Source organism: Saccoglossus kowalevskii, chromosome 21 (genome assembly GCF_978046115.1).
Source record: "Saccoglossus kowalevskii chromosome 21, keSacKowa6.1, whole genome shotgun sequence".
In the NCBI taxonomy this organism is placed as follows: domain Eukaryota; kingdom Metazoa; phylum Hemichordata; class Enteropneusta; family Harrimaniidae; genus Saccoglossus; species Saccoglossus kowalevskii.
Genome location: NC_140661.1, coordinates 17216380 through 17231361, shown reverse-complemented (window position 1 = coordinate 17231361; position 14982 = coordinate 17216380). Strand labels below are relative to the sequence as shown.

The following is a 14982-nucleotide window of genomic DNA, read 5'->3' as shown; positions in this document are numbered from 1 at the left end:
ATTTTCCATGCAACGTGGGGAATACGCTTTGCATTTACTCGGGATCGTGGTTTCAATGAAAAGTTTCAACTTGTATCCAATAGACCCAATAGATAATTTTGGAAGTAAAGTATGAAGCAATGATATTATTTTCTACACTTACGACTAATTAGCTAAAAGTATCTATCGGCGACTTTGTTGTCTGATCTAAATAATTTTTCCTGTTTACTTAATATTCACGAAGAGTAATTTGTTTTTAACAGCTAGTAACACGAAACTAGTAAATTAACAGGATATTCATAATTGGAACCAATAAAACTCAGTCAGTTTGTGAATTTCAGTACGTTGATTAATGTATCTAATTAGTATAATGTGAATTTTATTCAGAACCTCGAACACATCAACTTCCTGGCCTTTGTATAAATTGAAAATTAAAGTATGAATCAATGATATTATTTTCTACACTTATGACTAATTAGCTATTAGTATCTATCGGCGTCTTTCTTGTCTGGACAAACTTTTCAAACAAACCTGCGGCGAAATTAAAAACATTGAATATGATTTTTTTTTCAAATCTCATTTTCGGGTTGATCCTTTACGTTCAACGTATCATAATTCCCTGTAAGTCTATTTGTTGTAATGAAAATCTAATAAACAAAAGACCATCAATTACGCCCTTGGGGGCTTTGATTGCAAAAGTGTAAATGTGTGTTTTGTTGCAATAAATAAAACAGCAACATTTTGATGTTTTAAAAAACCTCTGCATCGTTTTCAACATTTGGAATTTGACACGTTGCCCTTATCTCAAGTTCATTAACGCATTATACAATAAAATAAACGCATGGCCATCATATGCCACGGATTTGCATGCATGTGGCATTGTATTAGTTTACAAAATGTTTGTCACAATTTTTAAATGTTCAATATATTTATATATTGTTATGTGAAAGGTAACATTGTTTTATGGTGAGTTCTGCGACAATGACGTGTAATAAAATATTCTTTTAAATTTGATCTAGATAATTTTCCTGTTTCCTGTTTAATATTCAAAAAGAGTAATTTGTTTTAACAGCTCGTAACACAAAACTAGTAAATTAATAGGATATTAATAATTGGAACCAATAAAACTCAGTCAGTTTGTGAATTTTAGTACGTTGATTAATGTATTTAATTAATATAATGTGAATTATTTTTCAAAACCTCGAACACACCAACTTCCTAGCCTTTGTATAAGCTGAAAATGCACTTACACATTCCAGATATCATCTAAAAAGTTGAATACAATCTATATCGCCAATTTTAAAAATTCAAAGCTATCATCGTTCTGGTGTCCGATGGCCTATAAATTGAAATAATCTTTCGGCAGCTGTATAGTAACCAGCATGTGTTTCCGTATAACACATTATTTTTAATTAAATCGGAATAAGACAAAAATGCACGAGAATATAATAGAATATTCTTTTGAGGGGTTAATGAGGTTAATTATTATATTGCTTGCCGTCTTAGACTGCGAATAATTATTTTACATGGACTTAAATTTGGAGACTCCAACTAATTCATAACAAAATCACGATGGGAATGGATTATCACAAACAAATGCCTCACATATAACCCCATGTGAAAATGTTATCTTGAATAAACCTGTCAATTTGTAATCGACTTGGAAATGTGTATTTTGCAAGAAAAAAAACGGGTTCGATAAAGTAATAATAATAAAAACAGCTATTATCATAAAACAGGTAATCACCATTTCTACAGGATATTAATATTTGGAACTAATAATTTGTGCATTGTTTTATGTTAATGTATGTATGTCGCCAAGACAGTACGGTTAATGTCATATTGTAATACAATTTTTTAAATACATTTTCTACAAGATTAAATTTGTTTCGATAGAATTATTGTTAGTTCTGTAATGTGTTATTGTAGATATTCAAATAATTAGTTGCCTATATTAAATATTACAATGTTCTTTTAGCATGAGTACTGCATGAATTTCCACTAATAAACATCATTTGGTAAGTTTGTATTTCCTGTCAACTATGTTTTACTACTAATTGATATTAACAGCTATTAACATGAAACAGGTAAATCATCTTTACAGAGGATATTGATATTTGGTACTAATAATACTCAAAGGAAATTTGGCACATAATTTTGCATATAGCGGCCTTTAAATAGGAGTACGCTGCATCTCTGTGTAACCCTTCCCGCACTTAACTCGTTCCACATTTCTGGTCTTCTGTCGTACGGAAAGCAAGCATCGTTAGGTAAGTGTAAATATGCAAGTATGTGTGCATGACACAGCATGGATTGTGTTTTTGCTGTGATAAATAGTCTATTTCTAGATGTTAAGTTCACCTTTCTTTGAAGATGGTAGTTAATTCAATTGCTATGAATTTGTGCATTTAACTAGCGCATTAAACTTCTAGTTTGTTGGCGTGAATTAAATGAAAATGTTAGCACTAAATTATATAATATCACATTAAGTATAATACATGTTTACATAAAGCTTGCTCAGAATTAGAACAAACATTTACTGCAATTTGTATTCGCCCTTGAAAATTTGTTTTGATAAATAAAAGAATAAAATACAAATGTATTATTATTTTAGGTGTCCAAATAAATAAACTTGTTATTTTGCTATGTGTTTACTAGGAAGGTGATGACATTCCCACTAATAAATACGATTTTAAAATCTAACAAAATTTGTTTTCCGCTCCACAAATATTTACAAAGAGTAATTGTAATTTGCTTTAACAAGTAACTTGAAACTAATTATTCGTTAGTTTGTCAGCGTGGAACTATTGACACTAATAACAGAATAGTCTTATTAAAGTAATTGCTTCACATCAATTTTATTAGTCTATCGTATGCGGACTAATTCAAAGAAACCGGTTATTTTTTCATGTCCTACCTATTTCAGGCGGAGAAGTAATCTAATATACGTTAACCATCACAACGTGGACACATTTATTGTATTCGTGGTATTCTGTCTTGTATGTTTTTTAATAACAGTTAAACCTGAATTGTCCTACGTAGCTAGTCACAGTACAATTGATTTTCATCTACCGAGCATGTCACAATAACCTAACTGACATATGAGAATCCTGTGTTTGTTTTTTGCTGCATTTAGGTAATCACAGTTAGAATTTCGTATTACCTTCATGGTATGTTCATCAATTTTGACAATATACATATAAAAAACATTTCTTTGTCTGCTCAAAATGTTAAAACCATTCACACTGGCTGCTTCGTCATAAGTGCTTGCCGTATTCGACGTAGATTACGACATATAGTAATTTCGGAAAAAGTTACAGCATGATATTCTCGTTTGTTGACGTCATACACGGGCGGTGTATTGTTCAACTATTCGTCTTGCAGTGGTATACTCCTCTGCAAATGCTATTAAATAAAACGTCGAATTGATACATTTGAAAATCAAATGTCACATTTCTGTAAGGCTATACGGTGTTAAAATTGATTTTAGTTTCCTAGTTTCCTAAATTTTTACAATTTAGTTGTTCTATCTATGACGTATTTGTAACCACATTGCGTCATATAACGACTACGTATATACTTTTCATTGTGCTAAGCTATGATCATATAGCTTAGCTATGGAAAAAACATTAAAATATGCCTGCACATCATCTAGCAAATATTATCTTATTGAATTATAATTATTATCTTATTGAATATCGCGACCATCGCAAAAAAAAAAACGACAATAACAAATTTTACATATCACATAACACAAACTCTAGGCTTTTGAGTGTTATTGATGTAAACGCGAATACGCTCCTTTATCCCCTTTTTGTCATAGGGAAAGTTAAATAATATTTCGTTGCAAAGACGCATTTAACCAAGCAGTAGAAGACGTAACAAACGCTCGCCAAATAGGATCCACGAATATTCGATATTACGTATCACGTGACACCTAAACAGCTTTGCCCGTTAGATAGATAGATACGCGCGGCGATATATATTCTAACAGGGATTGACCATTAAAAACTCGGAGTTGATTTTTCAAAAAATATTGCAGTGCAAAATTTATTTAACAAATTTGAAAAAAAGATTCACGGAATTCATAAAAGAAATCAATATCAACCTGAAAGAAAATTTAACTCAAAACTGAAGAACAAAGTAAATTTACATTTTTCACCTTCTTGTCGCATAAACATTGGAGAAACCCATCAGGTTTTAGTCCAATAACTTGGACAGTCAAATGGATGCGTCAAAACCTTGTTTCAAAAACAAGCATGTATGGAAAAAATTGCGATCATTTTAAAATTGCTTGGTTCTTATTTCCCACAACGCCATATAAGCCATGATGCTGTGATCCATTTCTGTTTAATACAAGATCTGTCTTTCAATTCAAATGTTCAATCATTTCAATTGACACCACCCACTTCTACGTCTGTAGAAGTACTGTACTGGCCGTCAAAATATTTCTGGATTGATAACTACACCTGAATCCCAGCAGCCTGTCATTTTCGAAAATTTTTATATTAAACAAAACATCCACTGTAAAATGTAGTTTACCTACCCCGTACAATCCTTTTTTTCGTTCCCTCACAGGATTATCTCAAAATTTGTGAAATAATGTAAACATCCGAACTACGGCGCGGAGCCAAGATGTGTCTTTGAAAAAAAAAACACGAAAAGCACAGTCGATGAAGCAAAAATATTTGCAAAATATATTTTAAAATAAATATAAATATTTGCAAAATAATCAGAATACATCATGAGGCGACCCCTAGTTGTGTCTTGGTCAATAGTTTAGGGCGCAGAAACCATACAAAAAGGAATAATATTTGATCATGAATTAGGATAGATAGAAGAAGTCAACGGGTGCATATTGATGTTTTACCGATGTTTACTGAGGGGCGTCATGCTATATTTGATATCATTCGATTTTTTGCAGCAATATTTATTACTACAGTTTTGTAGTTATTCACTAATCAGTTCATGATTTTGTTGAAACAAATCGCGTTGAATGAATTCATTCTATTCTCAAATTGCAATAGCGTGTGATGCGTTTAATAGTTGTTCATTAAATAATATAATCAATTGTTTTCATTCCAGAATTCTGCATCATGAAGTTTTCTGGATTACTGGTTATCTATGTAGGGATCATCTTTGTAAGTTTTCATCTCAAGTTGATTCAGCTATATTATTAAATGATACGTTATATTTCACAAGTTTCGTGTGGAAATTTTTAGAGGCGACTTAATTACCCGTTACAACATCTTATTTTATTGTATGCAACCTACTTAAACTGTTGTATTAATTTTTGTGACAATTGTTATGGTATTTAGTTACTTTTCCAAAGTGTTGACTGCATTGGGATCTGGTTTACAATAGATTGTTTTCTTTATCTTGTAATGACGTAATGTATCCAACGCCTATTTCAGTAATCTATTAATCATATTTTATCGTATATGTATTTTTGTTAAGTTTCGCGTGAAAATGCCAAATCACAATTACACGACACCTTTTGAATGGTTAAATGTATATTTCGCACTATGTTATTTGAATAGAAGTTTGATGGAAAAAAATACTTTCAATCCTGGTATTAAGGAATTCTTCAATGTATCAATTAATAATGTGTATTTTTATTTTCTCCTCATGCAAGCAGACCAATTTACTCGGTACCATTGTTACTGCTGAACCTGGTGAGTTTGTGTATTTAAACATTGATAAGAAAAGTATAATCAATGATTTCCAAATTCGCATGACATATTTTAAAGACTTAAATAGCTTTAAGAAAACCAGGCCATTTCGAGTACCACCTTCCCCGTTCCCGATACATTCCTTGCCTGGTTTACCAAAATACACCCATTTATACAACAAAATATCGTTTCCCTTAATACTTAACATGAGTAAAATGTTGTTCAGATTTCATGATTCGTTAATATACATCCGCGTTTCAAAGTGACTGTATCCCACTTAAAGTGGCTAAAACGTGCATTTTTTTTAAATGTATAAGTGTAACCTAGGGACTAAAGTAAAATCGTATTTTTAAACAAAATATAACCAAAATACAATACTCATCAGCAATTAATATATGATTTCGCAAATTACAATGTTGTAGAATAAGTTACTGCATGTGCATAAAATAACAATATATGCATTTTACACACAGAGTGTACTGGACTCGGTCAATGGACTCGGTGGTTCGATTACGACAACCCTGATGGTTTGGGCGATTACGAGAAAAAATCCTCATTTGTAAAACACCTAGGAAATTATATGTGTTCTAATCCTACTATTATACAAGCGAGAACCAAAGATGGCATTCCGGCAGAAGATACTGGTGAAATATTCATATACTATTCGCCTGAAGTAGGATTTGTTTGCCGAATAGAAGATCAACCAGATAACGAATGTCTTGACTATGAAGTCAGATTCTGCTGCCCAGGTAATTATTGAAAATACGATAAAAGCGAAATATGAATTTAACTAATCGTATATAAAGCCCATTTTATAACGTTTCTTCCAGTCATTTTTAACATTAACAAATTTTGAATTTGAACGCATAACATGTGAACTATAACTACGAATTTAGCCGATACGCCCGATCACGTTTCTGTTGTATATTAACGTATTTTCACCTACGATTTGTAAGGGACTAACAAATCCCGGGGTCATGGGATAAAACTTACCCTATGTCTTCGGTTGTGTTTGATTAATCTATTAAACGTTTATTTATTTTTTTGTTTAACTATATCATACTGTAAGCCTAACATAACAACCAACTATAGGTTTAAAGAAGGTTAACCAGATTTAATTTAAGTATATCCTAAAACAGAAATGATTATATATTCTTTGATATAGAGATAAAAAAAACAACCATTTACCATTCTTTTTAACTTTGGTCGTTGTATCCATTACTTGATCTTGGTCAAAATAGATTCTCATGGGAGAATAATAAGAACATTTACAACGGATGAGTGTTAAAAATATCTACTTCATAACTTAACCGTATACGAACAACAAAGAATGCACTATTATATTTTGCATAAACGTAGTAGCATGATAATTGATGTAATACATAATAAAATGTGGTTGTTATTGCCGTGTACATAAACGAAAAGAAATTACAGTCAGAACAGGCATTTTTCATTTTCAATAATAACATTATATTATGTTCACTTTTATAGATGGTAAGTTGACACAATAAGGGTGCCTTGAAACACATCAAGACAGACGTTCTATACCAGCTACAATGAAAAAGCAAGACAATTAAAATCATCATATCTTCATAATTATTACACTTTCTGTATCATCAACAATCTTTTCAACTGTCAACCCAATATCTCAACATATACGCACTAAATCTGAGCAGTATTGTTTGTCATTATGTAACAAATAAAGTAGAATGTGCAATAATTGTTGTTTTTATTTGATGAAAAAGACGAAGAATGTATGCAATGTATGCAATATCGCGCAGTTAGCGGTGATCATCATATTCTTCTATTCAACAGCAGACCTAATTTTCTTTTTCGTTGGTACATGTGCTAGGGTAAGAAGATTAGTTCACTGAACAAATGAATTGTGCTGAGTTTAATGCATTGACAGACATGACACTGTACGTTTAATGCAACACTCCAACTGCTATAATGGTGAATCAGAATTAACCACAGTGAACTATGTGGACCTGAAAATATCGCAGAACAATCTCGCAAAGCTCTATTTTTACGAACGGGAATACCATACCATATTGCCCGGCCGCTAAATATCCCCGCACTCCATAATGCAACACTGAAGGTCAAACCAAGGCACACATTCAAATAACTAGGTTCAAAAATTGTACTGTGCAGTTTCACCTTCGCATTGATGTTTTTATAAAAGAAAAAAATACAGTTCATTCATTTAACATGATTGTTCTATTGTCGACACAGTTCATGCGAACATATTAGTGATATAATATTATATCTTGATGATGTAATATGCGCAAACCCAAACAACTTTTCGATTACAATCGCGGCACTCATGGTTGGGAGTTGCGAATGTCCAAAAAGTAACTCACTCAAGTCCGTTTCGTACATTCTGTTATCCTGAAAAATAACAATCGATCAATTATTAAATTTAATATAAGTTGTGACTCGATAATATTCAGGATGCTGTTAAAAAACCTCTGGATTGACTCTTGTTGTCTGATTTTGTTTACTGCGGTATACTAAGGTCAATTGATATCGACAAATCGTAGCGTACCCATGTCAAAATAGACACGAACGTTTGTGAAGTCGATATGCAATGACTGGAATAAAATTATCAGACTTAAACATGCCGGCACAAAACTAGCAATTATGTTTTATTTTATCGTAAAATGCTCTAATTATTTCGATTTAAAACTGCTAATTTACTGTTTTGTCGCAATATTTGTTTCTTTTTTTAAATAACAAATGTCAATCAGACACAGTTGTTTATGATGAACAAAATACTGTTATTTTGATATATTTTTGTCTCTTTATAGACAGTCGATATCTGTTTAGTAGCTCGTCGAAAGGGTGCGTTATTATATGCATATTTACCATACACGCGCTCCAAACGACGCTAAAATTATCCGTTGAATTGTCAGATTAGTGAACAATTTTGAATTGTATTTTTGTAATGAATATTAGTGTTGATCAGATACCTGAATATTGATGAAGCCCATTCGAGAGTACGTGCTCAACAATTATCTTACTTAACATAAAATGAATATAATTGGGCTCTTCTAATTAACTGTTTATTAGAACAAGAGTTGTGCCTAAAATGTTAATTTCGAACATTACATTATACCTATGACAACTTTCTGCATACGTAGATTTTGATGCTATATTATGCATGTAAGTAGACCGCAAAACGTATTTAAATCGACCCAATTGTTTTTATTAAGTTAAGTTCAGGAATAGCTCAGATGAAATAAGAAAGATAACTCCTCATATAACAAATTGGGTTAATTTATAATTCAGGTATATCGATAGACTACTTTCCACCAACATCCCTAAATTTAGTGAACGTACTACCATGTTATATCTAGCTGGTCTTAAAATAAGAAGACTACAGAAAATGTCTCATATTGGGCCTTGAATGTGGTTCACGTATCGGTTTACAAGTGTGAAGCAACACATTAGCGATACCACGCGACGTATCAAACGCACATACACATTAATCCGATTAGTAATGAAAACGTATTGTTTGATTTTAAAGACTAAGGAATCTATTCAGTTTCAGATCTGCTTGTATGTCCCCTGTCAAATTAACGTCAGAATCTCATTCAACCGTTCCAAAGGCATAATTAGGAGTAGTAGTATAATAATGAGATCAAAAACGTGATTAGAAAAACAGTGACTTTATGGGCATGCCATATTGTACTCTAAATTCTCAGTGTTTGAATCAACTGTCATGGCGCGTACATAACGTCACAATCCTAATACAATATGTTTACAAAAGCGATGATAGGGGGAGGCGCGGACCTAGTTTTTTTAAAAGTATGTTAAATTCCACCAAATTACACGTTAATACCTGTGATGCAATAGTAAAATAAAATTCGTCCAACATTTTGAATTAACAGGATACAAAAGTAGTTGTACCGAAAACAATATTTTCTAGTTCAACAATCAACTAAGAACATTTAAAGTATATATATTTCATTTTAATAATTCCTGGACTACATTTAATTACCTCTCATATAACATGTATTACGTGTATTACGAAGCAGACTAGTCGGCTCACCAAGCATCCACAACCGTCTCAACTGTGGAACTGGCTCACCATGATGTCATGGATGACTTTTTAACCAGCGCGGCAAGGCTCCGAGGTTAAAAACAACTCATATGATTGCACGACCATCCAAATGGTGATTATTACTTTCTATAGTTTTAATTTTTATCATGAGGATTGTTTATGTATAATTATATACATACGTTCCCCTTACTATCAGAACCCTTAATCATATATTGAATGTGTTCAATATACAATTAGCGCCTGCTATGTAATGCCAATGCATTGCGTTTCGAAAAAAAATAACAGACGTCAATCAGACTGTTTATAATGAAAAAATACTGGTAATTTTTGTTCTATTATTGTCTCGTTTGTGACAGTGCATATTAGTTATCAGTATCTCAATGAATGAGTACTTTATTATATTCATCTTCACTGTACACGCGACCCGGTTCTTGTCAACACGACTCATTGACAGCACAGATTATAATCGTGTAAATGTGTGAACGATTTTAAGTCGTTGATATAACAATTCATCACATTAGAACTGTACTTGTAAACATTCGTTTTGTTGATCACATACCAATATGATGCTAAAGCATATCCTATTCTATGAGTTTAAAACGCTATTGACAATGAATGTGCTTGTTAATTGGAATGAAAGAAATAAAAAACATTACGGGTCGGTTATAGAAATTAAAATCATGCTGAGAACATAGCAACGAGTAAAAGAGTGGTATGATTGCTAGTTAAAGAACTAGCCTGTTTCCTGTCTCTGTTTTAGTATACGTCGACCCGTGGTTAATAATTACTAGGAAAGTGCTCTGCTATAGTTGGAAACAGTACCCATTTACACAAGAGAATAACGTTTCCTGCACTATTTGAAAATGATACATTTTTTAAGCAGAAACACCATGGAAATCGAACTAACGATTTTCCGATTGATGAGTAGCGTGAATAAATGGTCAAACTACTGAATGAGCTAAGCAGATTGTCTGGGGTTGGAACAACACACATTTGACTATGAAATGTACATGCACCAGGTGCAATTATTGCTTACTTCGACTACGCTATTCAATGTTCTCTTCTTGCGATATGACCTGTCAAGATACTCGGTCAGTTCCGTTTATGTTGTTAATGCACCGAATCTATTTAACCACAACTACAATTGTTATATTTTTTTCCCAGAGCTCTCTGAATACCATCACAATTAAAATGATTTTTGTAATTATAGCTATTTACAATGAATACATTTCTTTTCACGTGTCATGGAAACGAATAATGCCAATCATAAAGGATTTATTTCATAAACATATGGATGACCGTAAATTGTTTCTCAGTTGTTTCTCTTTTCCATTGTCCACGCACGCAATCTTACAAAAACCTGGTATGTCAAAGACAATATAAGTACGGTGTGATGTTTAGTTCGAACATTTTGTTGTTGCTGACTAGTAGATAGACGTTCGCTTGAGTTCCTTGATCAGTGAGTAATAATTTCGTTCTTCCGTGTTCTGTATATCCGTCACATTAAATTTGATTTTGTTGTTGTGTTTCTTGTAGAAATTGTTTCTAATATTTCTTCGTTTCGCTGTAGATCGTTTTTATTGCCAGTAGAATATTTTTTTCCGCACTGGGGTGATCGCGAAATTTACACCACGATGTACAGTATAACCCCACAATTCGTTTTATTGACATGGTAGTGCGTAAACTGCAACTATCTTCAGTATTACGCAGCAGGTAATCACGGTACAACCTCGCACCCTATGGACAAGCAACATATTCATTTCTGCCTATACTACGTACCGTAAAAATTCGTTGACAACCTTGTCGATGTGACATATGCTACAATTGACGCATCCATATCATTTGTACGGGAGGAAGAATTGTTAATACAGATATCAGATCAGATATGCAGTATTCTGTATATACCAACAACTGTGTCCAGTCAAGCAAACAATCGTCGAAATGTGTATATTGCCAGAAAATAGATATGTAGGTCATAAATGAAACATGAGTATCCTAGCATTTATTGACACAAACATGACATTTGTGTTTTACAGCATAATTGATGTTTGTAGCAATATTCAGTGGTGCTGTTATATTCGCAGTTGATATATATACAAATACTATGATGAATAAGTTCAATTCACTAATGACGGATTCTTGTGATATTTATTGTTTTCTAAACAGTATGTCTAATTTCAAAATGAATAATTGATTTTGTTACTTATACATTTTTGTGTTTTTATTCCAGAATTTGACATCATGAATTTCGCTGGAGTACTTGTTATCTACGTAGCCATCATCTGTGTAAGTACCCGGATGTGACATGGTTCGACGATCTTATATTATATTACGATATGTAACATTTGTTTCTACAGATTGTTCTTTATAAAAAAATGAGAGTTATACCCGGAGTGTCCGTCAAATTTCCAATGTAGTGACACATTTACAAATTGTAATTCATTCTCATTGAGTTTATAATATAAACTAACTTTCCTATCTTAGTTGATGTCATTACTATAATGTTATAACGCGGTGCCGTTTACACTTTCAATTAAATGTTATTTAATGCTTAAGTTAATCATGTGTATTTCTGTATTTCTCCATATACAAGCAAACCCATTTACTGGGTACTTCTGCTCAAGATGGTGAGTTTATATAAACGCTGGGAAACGATTGTTTTTGTTTTTTAAAGCTATTTAAGTAATAAGGGAGAGTAATAAGTTTGAATACGATTGTTATATATAGGTGCAGTACATGTTTTATCAGAACCATCCTAATTGTGCAATGTGGTCACCCCTTTCTGAAGCCTTTTATTGGTAAATTACACAGCCCTGGATGTCTACTCAAAACAACAATAATAGTAATGTTCTATCTTCATGAGTATGTACACTTCTGTCCTCGAATTAATGTATTCCATCAGTAGTGATTTAATGTGTAATTACATTGTGTAACGCTTGCTTCGTTACCTCACACAGTATGTCCGGGTTGGTGGACTCGGTGGTTTGATTACGATGACCCAAGTGGTAAGGGCGATTATGAAAAAGCATCAATTTTTATAGCTCGTCTTGGAAACAATATGTGTTCTGCTCCTACTATTGTACAAGCGCGGACTGTAGATGATGGTGTTCCAGCAGAAGATACTGGTGAACTATTTTCAGAATATTCGCCTTCTGTTGGATTCGTTTGTTTACAGGCAGATCAACCAAATAAACAATGCCGTGACTATGAAGTCAGATTCTGCTGCCCAGGTAATAAAACGCAAAACAACAACAATCTAACATGATTTATCTAATTATATGTAAAGCCAGACCATTAATTGCTAGAATGGCCATAATTGAATAACCTGTAACATTATTTAGGTTTAGAATTGTGCCGGATTTTAAGGGTTTTTTTGCAAAGAAAGAAAAAAGAATTTATCGATTAATCAGAAGTTGTATGTTGCACCCTAACTCGGAGAACTTATTAATCATTCTTTTTTTATTTCTACAGCTAAGGGCTCTAAAGGTTAGACACGTAAAGCAGTTGCATGGGAACATATATTCACTATAATGGAATTTCATGAACTCCTTAGTTATATTGCACACCATATGTAAAAACATGCAACAAATAAAATAAGCTTCACCACGTGATAACGTTTGTTTTTGTTTGATGCGAGATGAGGTCAATATTGTATGTAATATAATATAAGCAATACCCCCCTCTCCCTCGCCAAAGTCGGGTATACCAGTAAATATTGCACAATTCACTCTCCATATTATATTATAAAAATAAAAAAAATATTTTATTTAGCGTGAAAAATATTTTACATATCCACAGTGAATAGAACAACGTAAAGACGAAAAATGACATAACAAATAACAATAATATTTAGCATAATATTTGACGTTCAGTGGTACTTGACCGAAGTATGATTCGACCGAAGTTTGAGATATGACGGTACGCGGTCGTGTATCATGTGGTGACCGGCACGGCGATCTCAGACCCAGCATCTGACCTGGATACATCTTTGGTATAACCAAGGATTTTTTGACCAGTATGCCTGACAAATTTTGTTGTTGTATTGTGGTATGTTTGTTGCTGTAAGATCGGGTGCTCGTCCCGTTGTTGTGACAGAACACGTACATGGTATGCCTTGTCTCAACTCCCGCCTAATCAAGGACTGTGCAAGCTATCGCTCTAATACAGTGGTTGGTGTACACACGGGACTATTAAATCAACAGCTTTCAAAATTATTTTCATCATCTTGCCAAATATATTTATCCCTAGTGGAGTTGTCACAGTGTAAGGTCTGTTTATCGCAATTGAGAGGGCCACCCACAAAACACTGGACAGAGGGTTCTTTCACTGCTAGAATGGGGTAGAAAAGACAATAGTACTAGAAATGAAATACACATACACCAAAATATAAAGTTAAAGCCTTTGGCCTTCCAGACCTGTCAGTTACCTTTATGACAGTTATCACACGGCAATACACACCGTTTCTTCCCATGATTCCATGCGCACTTCTATATGCAGGGTTTGAGGTAATATAACAAAAACATAGAATAAAGGATGCTAAAAGGAATATTAAACTAACACATATCGTCGTCAAATACTGCGTTATCTCGTGGTCTTTATAAAAGAAGGCAATTTCCCGGTTGTTATTCATTTTGCCTGTTCCTTGTAGTTTTTTTTTTCGGATTTTGTTTGTCCTTCAATCCCCCAATCGCAAGTAGTTCGTCACCAGTTAAATTTACAAACCGTGTTTTCTTTGTTTGAGGTTCACAAACCATTTCAAAGTCACAACATGGAGGACCAGACATGTTTTACCAGCAAACACAGCGTTCTGGCGTTCGTTTAGGTTTCCGTGGCGAGTGAACACTAAAAACTTAGCTCCGTCAATATTGCAATATTGTGGTTGTATTAGTTTTCAGATGCTTTTAATTTGGTGGTTTTTCCAAAAGTTCCAAAACGATTTTTTCAACTATATTTCCTTAAAAAAATAATTACTACTGGCTTGATGAATTGCCGCATCACCTGTAGTCAATTCATGTTTCTGGGCCACTTTGTTTAGCGTAAGTGTGAATTATCAAACAATATACTCTTAATTGGATATGTATATTTTGTGTTTGGACCAATCAAGTCGACGGATTAACATCATCGATTTACTGGTATAATATAATATTCAGTACTTGTCATATACTTCAAGTCAACAGTATATCTTTTTCCCTTGTCTTAACTTGCATAAATGAAATTACCAATAAGGCAAATCGGTTATGTCATAAAAAATTAATTGTTTGATCAGGT

General features: G+C 33.0%; 2 protein-coding genes across 2 annotated transcripts; both read left to right on the top strand.

Annotated features, from left to right (window-relative positions):
• Positions 1 to 2168: 2168 nt before the first annotated feature.
• On the top strand, positions 2169 to 7371 carry LOC144343696 (cartilage intermediate layer protein 1-like). The gene is made up of 5 exons (XM_078006120.2): positions 2169 to 2249; positions 5065 to 5120; positions 5618 to 5654; positions 6125 to 6400; positions 7143 to 7371. The coding sequence occupies exons 2-5, from the start codon at positions 5076 to 5078 to the stop codon at positions 7160 to 7162; spliced, it is 378 nt and encodes a 125-aa protein (XP_077862246.2). The 5' UTR covers positions 2169 to 2249; positions 5065 to 5075; the 3' UTR covers positions 7163 to 7371.
• Positions 7372 to 11093: 3722 nt separating this feature from the next.
• LOC102803332 (cartilage intermediate layer protein 1-like) lies at positions 11094 to 13328 on the top strand. The gene is made up of 5 exons (XM_078006119.1): positions 11094 to 11173; positions 11945 to 12000; positions 12308 to 12341; positions 12672 to 12944; positions 13186 to 13328. The coding sequence occupies exons 2-5, from the start codon at positions 11956 to 11958 to the stop codon at positions 13203 to 13205; spliced, it is 372 nt and encodes a 123-aa protein (XP_077862245.1). The 5' UTR covers positions 11094 to 11173; positions 11945 to 11955; the 3' UTR covers positions 13206 to 13328.
• The last annotated feature ends 1654 nt before the right edge of the window (positions 13329 to 14982 follow it).